Source organism: Rhinopithecus bieti, unplaced genomic scaffold (genome assembly GCF_001698545.2).
Source record: "Rhinopithecus bieti isolate Rb0 unplaced genomic scaffold, ASM169854v2 scaffold_5260, whole genome shotgun sequence".
In the NCBI taxonomy this organism is placed as follows: domain Eukaryota; kingdom Metazoa; phylum Chordata; class Mammalia; order Primates; family Cercopithecidae; genus Rhinopithecus; species Rhinopithecus bieti.
Genome location: NW_016805896.1, coordinates 7,794,407 through 7,811,735, shown reverse-complemented (window position 1 = coordinate 7,811,735; position 17,329 = coordinate 7,794,407). Strand labels below are relative to the sequence as shown.

The 17,329-nt window shown below is 39.3% G+C and overlaps 1 protein-coding gene across 5 annotated transcripts in view; it reads left to right on the top strand.

Moving 5' to 3' along the window:
• The first annotated feature begins 601 nt into the window (after nt 1-601).
• Nucleotides 602-17,329, top strand: part of MEP1B (meprin A subunit beta) — a 34,753-nt gene continuing 18,025 nt past the window's right edge. The window contains exons 1-7 of one of the 5 annotated variants that reach the window (XM_017874083.1): nt 602-792; nt 2,460-2,478; nt 3,288-3,332; nt 3,416-3,459; nt 6,050-6,128; nt 13,649-13,766; nt 14,925-15,103. In XM_017874083.1, the coding sequence (XP_017729572.1) occupies nt 730-792; nt 2,460-2,478; nt 3,288-3,332; nt 3,416-3,459; nt 6,050-6,128; nt 13,649-13,766; nt 14,925-15,103 (547 nt within the window). In that variant the 5' untranslated portion in view covers nt 602-729. The remainder of the gene's footprint in view (nt 793-2,459; nt 2,479-3,287; nt 3,333-3,415; nt 3,460-6,049; nt 6,129-13,648; nt 13,767-14,924; nt 15,104-17,329) is intronic. The other 4 variants (XM_017874082.1, XM_017874087.1, XM_017874085.1 and 1 more) reach the window with 4 other exon arrangements.

Sequence of the window (17,329 nt, the reverse complement as noted above, 5' to 3'; positions counted from 1 at the left end):
CATGGGAACTGAGAGAGCAGGTTGTTTCTAAAGAGAAATTATCCCAAGAAAAGAAGCAAAAAGTGAGAAAGAATTAAGAGATGAATGGGAACATTATTTTATTAGAAAATCAGTGACCATTCCTACCTTTATGACCCATGTCCCACCAGTGTTTGCTTGATGGGAATTTTTAGGGATGAGGTACATTGCTGTCTTACTACTTTATATCTGAATAATGGGTGTGCCTGATTTCTAGCACATTAATGGATTTTATAACTCAATAAATTATAGGCAGTCAATAAATTTTTATTAAATGAGTGAATGATAAAAAGCAGTGGACATAACTGGAACTATTAAAGCAGCATGGGGCTATATGAGCAGGAGGAGTTTCATAAGATCAAGATTAAAAATTAATTTGATATATATACTTTTTGCTCAAGTGGTGTTTATGAGTATTGGGGACCAGTACACATATATTAGAGAATGTGTTCATTAAGACGTCTCAGCCAGCCACTAAACTGTTGACACAGAAAAAAAAAAAAAAAAAAAAAAAACCTACAAAACAACTTCGCAGAGCGGTGTTAAAAATACTGGACTTTCATCCCTTGACTGGAGGTATTACTATAGCGTCAAGCTGACCTGCAATATGGATCATTGAGATCAAAGGCTATAAATTATAATGTTTGCCTTTAAAAAAGCAAATTCAACCCTGAATGTCATAGTTAGCTACTTTCAACTGGAAGCTACAACATGGATTTATGGACTCTGTCTTGGTTTCTGTTCTTGGATGCTCTTCTCGTGATTTCTGGCTTGGTAAGTAAACAATATATAGAAAACAATTTAAAAATTTTGGGACAGTTGATATTGATTGTCAAAAAAACAACTGTTTGTTAATTTTTTGTTCTTTATACATCTTGAAATGTTGATCTCAAATGAGTGTTTCTTCTTGGAGAGTAGAGGTGGGCAGGGTGTAGGGAGTGACAAATAGCCACAGCAGAGTAGAGACGTTGACATAAAGTTATGTTTTCCTTTTAGTTTCATCATTGTGTAACAAGTTTTCTTTTGATGAGATTATAAATTTGAATTTTGAAAATCATTCCATTTTTACTGCTGAATGAAATGCAGATTGCTGGACAGTTAACTTGAGATATGAATGAGTGTCACAGGCACCGTCAGTGCTTACAAAGTTTTGTAACATGGTATTTATCTTCTACTTCTTCATCAATTCAGACTAATCCTTCTACAATTTGGACTAATCTTTTCTATCAGGTAGTTTGTATCACAAACCAACACAAGGTTTTAAATGAAGTTTCAAATGGCTGGTGGAAAACCTTCAGTTGTTATTTTAAAATAACAATTATTATATTGGGGTGATATTCAATGAATAGGAACTAGAGCATTGCAAACAAAAGATACTGATGAATACATGTTAAACTGTAATTAGGAATAAATCCTTGATAATTTTATTCTGTAGGTGCCCTGGCATTCCTCTGTGAGTGTATGCCTGTGTGTGGTTATAGTGTGAAACATGCATTAATGTCAAAAATGATGGTAATCTTCCATCCAGTTCATTCCCACGTTTTGTTAAACACTCCAAATGATTCTAATATTTAGATACGTAAGCTGTATTTGAATAAAATTGTACTTTACACTGTTGTGACAATTTATTACAGCTCACAATGTGCTTTCTTTCACATTATATACTGTAACCCTCACAATACCTGGGCAAAGCAGGTACTGACCATATTTTATAGATAGTTTGAGTACTTGGAAGGTGAACTGAATTACCCTTAGTAGAACCAGTAACATAACCCAGATAGTCCTATGAGCTTTTTTATTTAATTACACTAAGACATTTCTCAGATTTACTTAGTTTTTTTTTCCTTTGGACATGCAGTCTGAGTTTCATTGACCATTTGTGGAGAATCTATTTTCAGAAAAAAAATTAATCACAAAATGTACCCTTTTTTTTCCTTAAATATTTGTATTGTCTTGAAGGCAGAATTATTCTGGGAGAAACATGAACGTAAAATAACTTGATTAATGAGTCGTGAATAAAATTTCTTTTAAAGAATTGTTATAAATTACAGTATTATTTCAACATTGAGAATAAATTATTAGCTTTTTCAAACATTGCTCCATGCATGCTTTAGAAAATCATGTGTAAAGTGAGCACTTATTTGAAAGCTAGAGTCTTATGTTCTGCCTTTTTCCCCCCATTTTTTGAAGTTGATTTCTTGTTTCCTTCACCTTCAAATTGATTTGAGAGGCAGTTTCATTTTCTATACGCAATGAGAAGTCCCTTTGGTCAAAAAGTCATCTTAGACTTCAATTTAGCCATCCTAAATACATGTCAGGAAATAATCCATAATATTAGTGACAAAACAAACAAACAACAAATGGTTAGATATAAACTGAATCCAAGAAGACCATTCATGGGCATTATAATAATATATTTTGTTTATGTGTTTATTTCCCAGTCAACTCCAGAAAACTTTGGTGAGTCTATTTTGAGTTTTGCTCTAGGCTATAGAGAACCTAGGACGTATTTAATGCTAAATATCATACATAATTACATATGCATAATTGATGCATAATTGCATTGAACTTTGATCTAACACTGGATTCTTTTGATTTATGGAGCGACATTTTATTGTCCATGTTCCAAGGTTCATATGCCCAGCAGAGAAATAGATGGTGGTATAGGAAAGGCCAAGCACAGTGATTGACACACAGACATCCCATAAATGCTTGCTGTTATGTTTTTGTTATTTTGTGTCAAATCAGATGGACCTAGTAATAACAGTCTACTCAGTATTCACTTGCATACTCAGAGATTTGGCCATATTATATACACCTTTGCAACTTAAAATAGTAATTCAAGTTTAACTTAAGAATTTTGCTTGAAGGTTCCAAGGTATACTACTAGCAAGTGATATACATGTATGAGTAGACTGGGCTAGTTTGACCAAATTTAATCATTTGTTTCCTATTTAATCTAGTCTTCTAGTCTTTCAAATTAAGCTTAATAACATATGGAGCGACCAATTTCTTATTCCTGAAGTCATTTGACATTCAAGGAAAGTCGATAGGACAGAATACATACATAAAAGCTCTTTGGAGCCCAACCTGGCTCATAGGAGATTCTTAATCAATCAATCAATCAATCAATCAATGTATGTTGAGTCTGAATCTAGTAGTAATCACTTGAGGCCAAAAGAAACTCACTTAGTTCTGATTATATAAATGACAAAGGTTTTCTCCTTTTATAAACATAATGTTCAATTTTGTTGTTGTTTTAATCAAAGACGTAGATGGCGGAATGGACCAGGACATATTCGATATCAATGAAGGTTTGTGGATTTTTTTTACATAATCTCTTAAGTAGAGAGTTTGAATCCAATTTGCTAACATGAATTTTTATCTTTACTCTTAGGTTTGGGACTGGATCTTTTTGAGGGTGACATCAGACTTGATAGGGTGAGTTGAAACAGTATAAGGAAGAATCTTCCATTGACCACTGCAAGCCAAGTTCAGAGTAACTAAGAAAGATTAGACAGCACGAATTTTGTTAAGCCCAACTATCTCTAAGGGTGCAGAATCATGGCAACACATTTATTCAATGAATATGTTATACTCAAAGAAATGCATATAATTGTGTCTTCATCTCTCATTACTCAGATTTCTGTGTGGTTCAAGCCACCATAACTCATTACATATGTCTTAGTCTTACTGATTTGATTGATTTTCATCATTGGAGTAATATGACATTTTCATTTTAAAATAGGACCTCACAGATTCAATCTAGTGGAAGCAAAATTAAACTGAATTTGTAAACATCTTCAATGAATCAGGCTTTTTACCACAAAAAAATAGATTTTGTGACTTCTACCCTGGCCTTAGCTAAAAATTGCCAAGTTAAGACCCTCCCAAACCTATTCATAAAGAGTGCTGATTTCATCTAAGTTATCATGCCACACAGATAAACACAGGTACCTTGCATGTAGATTAGGGGGACTAAAAAGTTCATTATCATAAAAGCACTATTTTTTTCAGTGTTCTCTCACAGAATGGAAATAAGCACTATTTTTCAAAAGACAAGATATAGTTTATTGTCCACTAGATTGAAAAATATTAAGAAACTTACTACTTACTATCCCTTTTGGTGATGATAGAGAGAAACCAGGATGCTTGTTTAGGAATGTGTTTATAACATGTTATTATACTGGAGAGTATATAAACTTGAAAAAAAGAAAGAAGATTTGATTGGATAAAAGCTATCATAATTTAAAATATGTATACCATATGACCTAGAAATTATCCAGTAGATCTTTTCGTGTAGAATTCTGCTCTTCCTTCCAACACAGTCCTGAGTCACTCCCTTACTTCCTGTGTCATAAGCATCAACATCCCTCACAGTCCTCCCACCCTCAGGAAACAGAGCTGCAGTGTCCCAGGCTTAGTCCTGCGCCTACTCTTCTATCTGTACTCTCTCTTGATCTCACCTTGGTCCAGGGATTTAAATGTCATCTCCATGCCAATTAATCCAAAGGCATATCTCTGGTCCTCTCCTTTCCCTGAGCTCCAGACTGGTCTATCCAAGCGCTAATTTGCCAGCTCCACTTGAATGTCTACAAGACATCTCAGACCTAAGGTGTCCTCTGATCATGTGAACCCTGACCTTCCCCGCAAACTGTTCCTCCCCACTCTCCTCTCTTCATAAAGTCATCCTCACAACCTGACTACTCAACTGAACACATAAAAACTTCAAGAGTCACCTTTGCTTCTCTTCTCTCCTTCACTCTCCATCCAGCCCATCAGCAAGTTCTGTCATTTCTAGCTCTAACACACACTGCAAGTTGTCTACTTTTCTCCATCACTCTAATTCAGGCCCCATCATCTCTTGCCTGGCTTTTTCCATTAGCCTCCTAATTTATCTTTCTATTTCAGATATTTTTCCCCTGTAATCTTTTCTACCCTGTTACTTGTCCTTATCTCTCACAGCAAAGTCATTTTTCAAACAGGCAGTGACTTCATTTCACCTCCTAGCTTGAAACTCTTCCATAGTTACCTATGGGTTTAGAATCATCTCCGGATTTAGCCCTAGCCTTCCAAGCCTAGCATGTCTTAGCTCCTGCTTCTCTCCTCCCCTCTCCCTTCCCCTCTCCTCTCTTTTCCTCTCCTCTTATCTCATCCATGTTTTCCCTTAACTCATTAGGCTACTGGTCTCAACACATATTCAAAACATACCAGGCATATTCCCACCTCAGAAGCAGAATAACTAATGTTCCCTCTGCCTGAAACCACCTTCCCAGGACCCCTTTCAATGCTGGTTCTTCTTGCTATCCTATTTCCTCTTAATGTCATCCCTTCAGAGTGGCCTGTCCTGATCACTCCATCTCATGTACTCCCTCATCCCTCTGCCCTTGTTCACATCGCTCTTTCTAATTTCCTCCCTATTGCATTCATCCTGCTTAAACATATATTTTTTTCATACTGTTTCTCTCCTCCACTAGATATAAGCTCCATGAAGCCAGGGACCTTTATTACCAAGGAATCTCTATTCTCTAGGACAATATTCAATTTGTTGACTGGGTAAATACATTAGTAAAATATTATTCATTTTCCATTTACACAGTTTAAAATCCTTTAAACATTTTGAAAACTTTGGCCCAGCTCATGTGTGACTTTTCTGATATTGTGATATCCAGATTATCAAGGTCTTGCTATCACTGTTTTCTTGCATATTTTTAATCTTTAAGTGTGGGAAAGTAAGCTATAAATCTACCAATATTTGTAGTTCAGTTTTCCAACAGTTATTTTTTGCATTATTTCTTCTTCAACTATATTAACAAAATTAATGATAGAAATTAGTAATTTCTTCCTAGAAACTTTGTTATATTATGATAAAAGTAGGGCTACACACACACACACACACACACACACACACACACAGTTTGTGCGAACTGGGAGAGCTTTAAAATTCATTTATTTCTAGATTAACTACTGATTGTTTCCTAAGTGTTTGCCTTATTAGTTTAACTAGCCCTTTTGCATTTATTTTTGACAGGCACAAATTAGAAATTCCATCATTGGAGAAAACTATAGATGGCCTCATACCATTCCATATGTTCTAGAAGATAGCTTGGGTTAGTATGCGCTTTGGAGTATTCACAACTAATGTATGTTTCTGATAAAATATGATTACAATGTTTCAAAGGGTGGGCTTATGTGGTCTTTAAGGTTTTGTTTGATTTGCTCCTTTGTGTGGCTATGTACATTTACTTTGAAAAAAATAAGCAAAATGAACAATGAATGTAACCTAAATGATTCTGTCTGAAATATTTAGTGTCTTGACCAATACAGCAATGCATTCAACCAACAGTTATGGAGAGCCTACTCTGTTATGCTAGGGACATAACGATTAGGGAGCCAGTCTTTTTTTTGTGGGGGAGGGGCTCTGCATCATATATTCATTGAACCAGTGCAAAAACATCTTTTGGGGAGCAGGCCAGGCCAGGGTCCCAGGAGGATACTGGGGTGCGGTGGGGTGAAACATGGAAGAAGAGGGCCTTGCTTCCTCTTCCCATGGCAGGTATGCCCCCTTCTCCTGGAGTCTGGATCCCTGGTGAGTGGGGCCACTGACTGACTGTCCGTCTGCTTGTCCCTCTCTATCCCTGCAAGTTCGGGGAAGAAGAGTCCTTGGCAGCCCGGGGCTGGGAGCCCAGGTCCTCTGGTGCCCCCACTGACTCGGGCTCCGTGGCCTTGGGGTCCTCGGCCTTATCCCTGTTTCTACTGGCCTCCTGGAGCTGGTGTCACTGCGTCACCTCGGCTTTCAGATTCTCCAAGTCTTTTTGACTGAGAGGAATGAAGAGGATGCCACTGATGCCTTTGAACTGCTCCAAGATGCTGGCCATGCCGGGGGCTGTGAAGTTGAGGGGCGGGATGTTGTTGCTGGAGCCATTGCGGTAGATCTCATTCATGGCGCTCCGCAGGACCACGGCTGGCTGGGTCAGGCATTTAAGGTACTCGGAGCTCTTCTTGGTCTTCTCCTGGTCCTCGCCCAGCTGGGTATTAACGGAGGGTGTGCAGCTCTTCCTTCTGGTGCTGCAGGGCCCACTGGAACTCAGCTTTGCTCTCATAGACCTAGGCGATGAGGTGGTGGCCAAGGCCACCTTGAGGGCCTTGGGTCCGTGGTACTTGGTGCTGACGGCCAGCGCGTTGTCCAGGAAGCGTGGCGACAGGTCGTACTCCATTACCCTGTGCAGCACCCGCCCGATGTCCAGCACGCCACCTCGGGGTGTCTTCCCCAGGCACCAGCAGCGTGAGGTAGCCGGCGCCCCGCAGCAGGCTCAGGGCCGGAGACAGCTGCCTGCTGGTGAAGCAGCGCAGGGCCAGGTGCATGTTTTCCTGGATGGTGTTGGGGTGCTCGATGCCCGTCACCCGCACGCTCATCAGCACTGCCTCCTGCTGGCTTCTCAGGGCCTCTGCGTACTCGCCCATGATGCAGTGGAGGCGGGTGAGGAGGCGCAGGCAGGCGCAGATCTCCACGTGCACGGCTCCCTACACTTGGCTAAACAGGTGCAGGGCCTGATTGATGGGCTCACAGGGAGCCAGTCTTTATTTTAAAGCAGTGGTTTCCCCTGTGATCAATTATACATGTGACAAAACGCATAAAATAAACAACTAAACAGAACTTGAAGAACTGGCATTGTTTTATCAACATTTTATTTTGCCAGGTCAGGAACTTCAACAACAACTTAACATGATAAAAGCTTTTATCATCCTCTTTTCATACAATAAATAATGTTATTAGTTTAGTATTAAAATGTTAAAAATTCAGAAGAATCAAATCCAAACCTAAGGGCAGCTTTTCTATAGAAGAAACTTAAATGTGTTGGAAAACTCTAAACATGGTCTTCATTTTATCTATGGACTAGTGACAACGATGTCACTGACCAGCATTAGTGTAGAAATCGCTGTTTGGGAAAAGTTTGAGTAAAAACCCTGCTATCGTTTTAAATTTTCTTTTCTTTTCTTTTTTTTTTTTTTTGAGACAGAGTCTTGCTCTGGAATGCAGTGGCACGATCTCAGGCTGGAGCGCAGTGGCATAATCTTGGCTCACTGTAACTTCTACCTCCCAGGTTTCAGCAATTCTCCTGCTTCAGCTTCCCGAGTAGCTGGGATTACAGGCATGTGCTAGCACACCTGGCTAATTTTTGTATTTTTAGTAGGGACGGGCTTTCACCATGTCAGCCAGGCTGGTCTCGAATTCCTGGCCTCAAGTGATTTGCCTGCCTCGGCTTCCCAAAGTGCTGGGATTAGAGGTATGAGCCACTGCACCCAGCCTATTACAGTTTTTTAAAATTTCAACTTTTATTTTAGATTCGGGGATAAGTGTGCAGGTTGTTACATGGGTGTGTTGCATGATGCTGAGGTTAGCGGTACAAATGAACCCATGACCCAGGAGTTGCGAACAGCACCCAATGGGTGGCTTCTCCAACCCCTTCTCCCTTCCTTTCCCCTCTTGTAGTCCCCAGTGTCTTTTGTTCTCATCTTTACATTCATGTGTATGTAATATTTAGCTCCCACTTATGGGAAAACATATGGTATTTGAAAACCCTGCTATTTTCCTTAAAGATCATGCATTTCAGTGGAGATTCACATAAAAGTGAATTATGATAGAATGGAATAAACATGATGAGTGATATGTTCAAAGAGCTATGGGAGCACATTGGAGGGGCATTAAACTCAACCTGGATAGAAAAGCATATGCATTATAAGCAGAGGACACTATATAGCAGGACTGCCACAAAGGTTGTGTAACTTGTACACTATACAACTGACATGACCTCCTGGAGCTGGTGCCGCCATGCCACCTCAGCTTTCAGATTCTGCAAGACTTTTTGACTGAGAGGAATGAATGAAGAATGCCATTAATGATGTAGAGCTGCTTCAAGAGGCTGCTCTCAGGTGGCTGGGCCAGGAAACAAGTGGAGCCGATACCAGGTTTACGTTCTTGCTGTTCACCAGGAGGCATTTGTTTCTTTGTGTGAAAGTGCTGTTCACCCATCTGGCCGGCCAGCAACTGCAGCACCTGCTCAGATGTAGTGCCTCTTTCTAATCTGCACACAGGCACCATGTAGGCTAGTGTGGCCTCTGATAACAAGGGAAGGATGCTTTAGCCAGATGCACCACGATCTGCTAAGGCTTGAAGAAGGGAGAAAACCCTGAGCTGGAATTTAGATTGAGAGTGGGGAGATAGGAAGTTGAACAGGTAGGCAGAACCCAGGTGGGAAAGGACTTGGGTCTTTCCCGTGTTAAAGAACTTGTTGTGTATACTAATAACATGGAGCCACCAAAAGTATTATTGTGGCAGTGATTGTTAAAATTGCAGTTTAAAATAATCACTTGGGTTGAAGTATAGAAGATGTGTCGTTAGTGGGGTAAAAAGAAGGTAGGGAGACCAGTTAGAAGACCAGTGAGGAAATTCAGAGAAAGAATTAAGAGATTCCTAACCAAGACTTTCTCAATGGGGATAGACAAGAGTGGATAAATCTAAAAGCTATTTGGGAGGCATTTGTTAGACTTATTGATTAACTGTAAGAGGTCAAAAAGAAGGTGGGTATAGGTAATGAGATTCTAGTGCTCAGGATTGAGTCCTGGGTAGCTGAGTGGATGGTAATGTCTTTAACAAGAATGGAGAATTTAACCTTGAGGAGCATGAGACAGAGAAGTGTGGTGGAAATTAGTTTTTGGCATGCAGAATTTGAAATGTATCAGAGTCACTGTGGTGGAGATACCAAATAAAGTGTTGGTATATGACCCGGTCATTCAAGATCGAGAAATATTTGGGAGTTATGAGGATGTAAGATATGGTTGAAGCCATGAGTATGGATGAGCATTTCACACAGTGCCTTGCATTGAACAGGTGCTCCATAGATAACTGGATTTTATTGATTTATCCTGGAAGGTTGTGTTGAATAAGTAAGAAGAAGGTCGAGAATGAAACTCAGTGCCATTTTTTTTGGAACTGGTATAGAAAGATCTGGTGGAAGTTATTGAGAAGGGGGAATTGGCCAGAAACATAGATGAAAAACTAACAGTAGGGTAGGAAAAGCCAGGGCAGGAGTAGTTAGCAGGGTTGGAAGCCATAAAGAGCACAGGGAGCATGAGGAGAGAAAGAGGTTGATTGACTTTTGGAATCAGGAACCTGAAAGATTTTGAATATATATGTTTTTTGGTTTAGTCTTTTGATTAAAAAATTTTAAGTTCTTTTAATTCTCCTTCCTTCCTTCCTTCCTTCCTTCCTTCCTTCCTTCCTTCCTTCCTTCCTTCCTTCCTTCCTTCTTTCCTTCCTTCCCTCCCTTCCTCCCTCCCTCCTTCCTCTGTGTCTCTCTCTCTCTTTTTTGAGATGAGTTCTTACTCCATCACCCAGGCTTCAACCTCTGCCTCCCAGGCATAAGTGCTTCCACCTCAGCCTTCCAAGTATCTGGGACCACAGATGCATGCCACCATGCCTGGCTAATTTTTTGTATTTTTGGTAGAGATGGGGTTTCACCTGTTGCCCAGGCTGGTCTTGAATTCCTGAACTCAAGCAACCCACCTGCCTCGGCCTCCCAAAGTGTTGGGATTACAGGCATGAGCCACCACGTCCAGCTATATTTCTTTTTTTTTTTTTCTAATTATTCTCCTAAGTATGTTCCATGAAAGATTAGGGAGCTTTAATTTTATGTATCTCTTAGGCTATTTTTTTTTTTTTGCCATGTATTTAACCAAAGCCATCTAACCTTATAAGCTTTATTTATTTTTTAAACAGCATTATAAACAACATAATGAATGCCTTGAGGACAAGAGCTATTTTTCATCTTGCAAATTGGAGGATTACCATAGTCTCTGGCATGTTATATGTAATAATATTTTTGAAATAAATTGATAAGCATATGTATATATATATAAATGAAAAATGTTAGGTAAAATTCAGCCTAGATCCTACCATCCAAACTGTGCACATTTTTACATAGTTATAACTATGACGTCTTACATTTTTTATTCTAATTTTTTCACTTAATGTTATTGCATATTTTCGTATTATATAGTCTTTATAATAGAATCAAACTTCAAATTTTTATAGACTAATTTTTTTAATTATGTGATTTTGATTATTTCTTATTTAGAAAATACCTTTGTTTAATATTGTAGAATTCAACTTATTTTCTATGTTCAAATTAAGAAAAGTATCCTTATGTTTCAGAAATGTATACCATCTTCAAATGACTCAGACTAAGAAAATTACTAAGCAAGGCCACTCTTACAGGTAGCAAAAGTAAATACCTATGAAGGGTTGATTTCTGGAAGCCCCTATTACTCAGATTCTAGTAGGTCAACCTGTGAAATTCTACCAGTAGGACTGTAGTCTTTGAGCTTGAACTTCAGATGTTACCTGGCTGGTAGATGCAACTTCCCTGAAAGAAGTAACACTCAAAGCAGCCATTTATACTTTCCAGGGCCTAAGTTATAATTCCTTGCCTTAGCACCAAGGGAGAAAAGGCAGTGGGGGAGGCTGAGGGTAAAGAGTTGGAGATAGAAATGAAGGGGAAGGTGCTAGAAACCTGAAGGGGCTGCTAAGGGGAAACAATCCTGAACAGCTGCTTACTGAACTCCTAGGACTGCCAGCAACTTGCCTCATTTTCCGAAGCCTGGGGATTTCTATGATATGGTTCCAAGTGGAGCTTTCTGCATCTATAACACAAGGTTAACTAAGGCTCTTGGTAAATAAAGGCATATGGAAAATAAAGATCTTATCTTGGTAAAGGGCTTCAGTGTTTATAAAGCTTTCACATGTTACTTTATTAATTCAAGAAACTGTCCTCATTAAGTTTTCATAAATGGCCTAAACTAGTATGCTCTTTTAAGTTCTGTTTAAAACAGTGATATGGTGGTCAGTATTATCATACCCTATTTGAAGGAAATATTACATTTGAAATAATGACCCAAATATGATACTTATAGGACAGAACATTTTGAATGTTACAGCCATACGTAGATACACACACACACACACACACACACACACATGCACACACACTTTGCATACTATTTCAGGGCGTTCATAGACCTTCTCATCTGAATGTCCTCAGATTAAAAGCCCAGCTGTGAGGCTTTAAATACATATTATAGCTTCTCAGATTAAGTATGTGGTGACAATTTATTTTGATTGTCTGTGATCCAATGTCCAATGGATCCAATTTGTAATCTTCTATTCATTAAAATGATAAAAACAATACTCAACTATGAAAAAAGATTTTGATGATATAATATTTAGTGAAAAAATAGTTGGTAAAATGCTATGTAGATGACTTTATTTTTTATAGAAATATTAACATATATATGTTATATGTGTATTCAAAGGCAAAATGTATGGTAAGGGTGATTGATTATTCCTGGATGATAGGATTTTAAATTTCTTTTTATTCATATCAACGTTTTAACTTATTTATAATGATAGTGTATTACTTATGTGGTATTGTAAAAGTCTGAACTTAGTGCCTTTTACAACTTATGGATTTTAGGGTCTTCCCTATGTGAATCCTGTTCTTGATCTTCTTAGACCTGCCTCAACAGAGGCATATCAAGTAATCTTCCTTGAACGTCTATGCAATGGTTACTCAAGAAGGGAGAAAGGAAATGAACATTTGACAAATGCTAATTTTACTTGGAACTTCACGTTTACTTTCTCTTATTATCCTCACAATATCCTGCAAAGTTGATTTTATTTCCTCACTTAACTGATAATAACATCAAAGCTCCAAAGGTTGATTGAATTGGCAAAAGTTTTATGTCAAAATTAAGTGGTGAGGATAGAGAAGAACTTAGGTGTGTCTGGCTCCAAAGTCCAAGCACTTTCCCCTCTGCCATACTGTCTCCCACCTCCTGGCAGGCTCCGTTTTTTCACTTCACTAGGACCTGGCCCATATGATGCCTCTCCATGTGCATCTGATACAGCCCTTCCTCCTGGTCACTCACAAGTTTCTTTTCCTGTATGTTGTTTCTTCCATGCCTCTGCCTTCTTTGAGCTCCATATCCATATCACTCGTATATCCAAAGCATTGGCTCTTACCCCTATTTTGGGCCATGAATTCACTTGCAGACCTCATGAAAGCTCTCTCTAGGAAATGCACTTTGCATATGTAGATATGCACACACACACACACACACACACACACACATACACGCTTTGCATACTATTTCAGGGTGTTCACAGACTCTCCCATCTCAAGATCCTCAGATTAAAAGCCCAGCTGTGCGGCTTTAAATACATATTATGTCTTCTCAGATGAAGTATGTAATGGTGATTATTTATTTTGATTGCCTGTGATCCAATGGATATGTTCTCTGAGGTACAGAAATGCATTTTTATTGTTTAGTAATGCACCATTAGTGAGTGCTAGAGAAATATGAGGCCAAATAAGAGATCTGAAGAATAAGCAGATACTGTATATGATATTCAATGGGTACTGAATTCTAATTTTTGTAAAAATAAAAGACTCAACATTCATGAAGGGACTAACTCATGATAAGCAATATATTACAATGGCCTGCTTCCATGGTAGATTTTTCAATGGTGATTGTTTTAATAAGCATATTTTCGTTTGTTTTCTTCCTTCAGAAATGAATGCTAAGGGAGTTATCCTCAATGCATTTGAACGTTATCGCCTAAAAACCTGTATTGACTTTAAGCCTTGGGCTGGAGAAGCAAACTATATATCAGTGATCAAGGGCAGTGGGTAAGTTGAAGACTTAGTCTTCTAGGGCATCTAAGGAGAACTCTAGTGCCTGGGACGTTACATTACAGCAATCGTCCTAGGCTCTGATCTTTAGGAAGGGGTGGGGACTTTCTTGCTAGTTGCTGGAGAGAAAAAAACAACTGGATCTAGTTTTCGTAGGCATAGAAATTATATTCCCATACATGTAACCACCTTTAGACACAGTGGATGGGATTGCATGCCATCAGACCCACAACCTGTGAATTTCAGGCCGTTTGTAATTTACATACTGTTTATCCCTTTCAAGTAAAAAATGTGTATTTATGCGTGTCCATGTCTGTATTTAAGCTTATTTTAACCCAACCACTCTTATTTCTTGAGTTAAGAAGGTGACAGTATTATTTGTCTTGAGCTCAGCAATTCTGAGTGATTGCTGTCCCTGTAAAGTCCTTGTTTAATGGGCACAGGCATACCAAGGAGGATCTCAAAGACTTTGAAATTCACAGGAAAAACCAGGTCTGGACCACCTTGGGGATGATTTGCTCCTATGTAATATCTGGCGTTAGGGCAAGTTCTTTAAAGATCACCTGGTCTATAAGGTTTTTTAATATTATACAATACCTGGTATATTAGGCTGTTCTTGCATTGCTGTACAGAAATACCAGAGACTCAGTAATTTATACAGAAAAGAGGTTTAACTGGCTCACATTTCTGCAGGCTTTATAGGAAGCATGGTGCTGACATCTGCTCAGCTTCTGGGGAGGCCTCTGCAAACTTACAATCATAGTGGAAGGTGAAGGTGGAGCAGGCATGTCACATGGCAAAAGCAGGAGCCAGAGAAAGAGTGGGGAGGGGGAGGTGCTACACACTTTTAAATGACCAGATCTCATGAAAATTCACTATTGCAAAGACAGCACCGAGCATGAGGGGTTCGTCCCATGACTCAAATACCTCCCACGAGGTCCCACTTCCAGCATTGGGAATTACTTTTCAACATGAGATTTGAGTGGGGACAATTGTCCAAACTATATCACCTGGGTTATGAGAGAAATGCACAGTGTTCAGATGTAACAGCAAAGGATTTAGGTGGGTAATGAGGTGGACTAGGCAGTGGGGATTCTGCCCTGAGACCTCAGATTGTAACATCCTCTTCCCCCTTTCTTGTAAACTCCCTATAAGCTGCTGGTCTTCAGTGGGAAATAGGAGGGTTGGGAAGCAAGAACTTTCCATTGGGGAAAACTGTGACCGAATAGCAACGGTTCAACACGAGTTCCTCCACGCTCTGGGATTCTGGCATGAGCAGTCGCGTTCTGACCGGGATGACTATGTCAGGATAATGTGGGACAGAATTCTGTCAGGTACATTTCTCTTGTTTTCCTTTGTTTTTAGTCAAGGACTGAATTTCTAAGCATGCGTCCTCTCTTGTCATCTGTGGCAACTGTTAATAATTTTAAAACTTTGATGTTTTGATGTCTTAATTCATTCAGCTCGAACTCATTCTGAGTTATTGGAGCACTGGTATTCCAGAACCCATATGAGCTAGATAAGCTCTTAGAAACTGGGTTTGTGGTTTTAAAGCATATTCAGTCCCACAATATGTTCCTGAGTATTATATGGAATGGAGTCTGTGCCCAAATTAGTTTTGCAAATCCCCAAGTCTTAGTCCATCTTGCGCTGCTATAACAAAACACCACAGACTGGGTAATTTATAAAGAAATGAAATTTATTCCTCATTGTTCTGGTAGCTGGAAAGTCCAAAATCAAGGGGTGGGCATTTGATGAGGGCCTTCTTGCTGTGTTGCATACCATGGCAGAGGGCAGAAGGGCAAGAGAGAGTCAGAAAAAACAGGGCCAAATCTGTCCTTTTACAAGGAATCTGCCCCTGCAGTAGCAAACCTACTCCTGCAGCAATGGGATTAATCCATTTATGAGACAGAGCCCTCATGCCCTAATTACCTCTCATTAGGCCTCACCTCCCAACACTGCTGCAGTGGGGATTAGGTTTCCAATACATGCTTTTGGGGGGACATATTCAAGCCATAGCACCTAGGTTAAAAGAAATTAGACATATTTATCCCGCTATACTGCTCTGAGTCTTTATTAGCTTGACAGGAATTGTAAATCTCTAAGAAAAGTGATTTACAAAATGATTTGATCATGGTCTTCTTTTTTTCTTTTTGCAGAGTAGCTTGTAGAGTATTTGGATTTATTGTTTCATGGAACAATTTTCAGTAATAGTTGAGTAGCATGAACTGTTTGTGATTCTATGTTCAAAGTCACAAAGTCTTAATGACCATGTCTGAGTAGAGCTCATGTTTTCCACATTCCACAGTGACACTCAGCTTCCTCATCTGTCCTGCCTGTGTGGGGCGAGACAGAGGAAAGGGCACTGCTATTATGTCTGAGGCACTGTGAGGAGTGCCCTACACAAGGTACCCTGACACCACACTTCTTGAAATCACAGATCTTGCTCTTCATCCCCCGCCTCTGCTTATCTCAAATGGCGTCAGGCGTAGCAGCAAACTAAAAGATTTCTAGAGAAACAGCAGTGTTTAGCTTTAATCCACAACCATACTCTTTAGGATTCCCAAAGTCTTATTTTTGATCAAAACTTCTGCCCACGTTTGATAACACATCTTTATGTTTTCGAGATTAGAACCACCTCAATGTGTCCACAGAATCATTCCATTTCAAGTTGGAATCAGTTGCCCATTGGTGTAATGCTAAACGGCCTGATGTCTTCTCTAAATAGATTCATTTTTGTTTTTTATTATTATTTTAAACTGACAAATCATAATTGTATATACTTATGGGGTACAGTGATATTTGGACATGTGTACACAATGTGGAATGACTAAAACAAGCTGTTTAACATAGCCGTCACCTCACTTATCATTTCTGTGGTGAGACATTTGAGATTTATTCTCTCAGCAATTTTGAAATATACACTACATTATTATTAACTATAGTCATCATGCTTTATTTATTTATTTATTTTGAGACAGAATCTCGCTCTGTTGCCCAGGCTGGAGTACAGTGGTGTGATCTTGGCTCACTGCAACTTTCGCCTCCTGGGTTCAAGTGATTCTCCTGCCTCAGCCTCCCGAGTAGCTGGGATTACAGGCGTCTGCCACCATGGCTGGCTACTTTTTGTATTTTTAGTAGAGATGGGGTTTCAACATGTTGGCCAGGCTGGTTCATCATGCTTTAAATACATCTACACATATTCCAGTAACCATGAATTATGGTTAGTCAATAACCGCATGTCAACGCTTTCTAATGACTCCTTTGTAGGATAACTAGAAAGTTATCATTCCCTAAAGGGAATATCACCACCGACCCCACAGAAATACAAACTACCATCAGAGAATACTATAAACACCTCTACGCAAATCAACTAGAAAATCTGGAAGAAATGGATAATTTCCTGGACACTTACACTCTTCCAAGACTAAACCAGGAAGAAGTTGAATCCCTGAATAGACCAATAGCAGGCTCTGAAATTGAGGCAATAATTAATAGCCTACCAACCAAAAAAAGTCCAGGACCAGATGGATTCACAGCTGAATTCTACCAGAGGATTG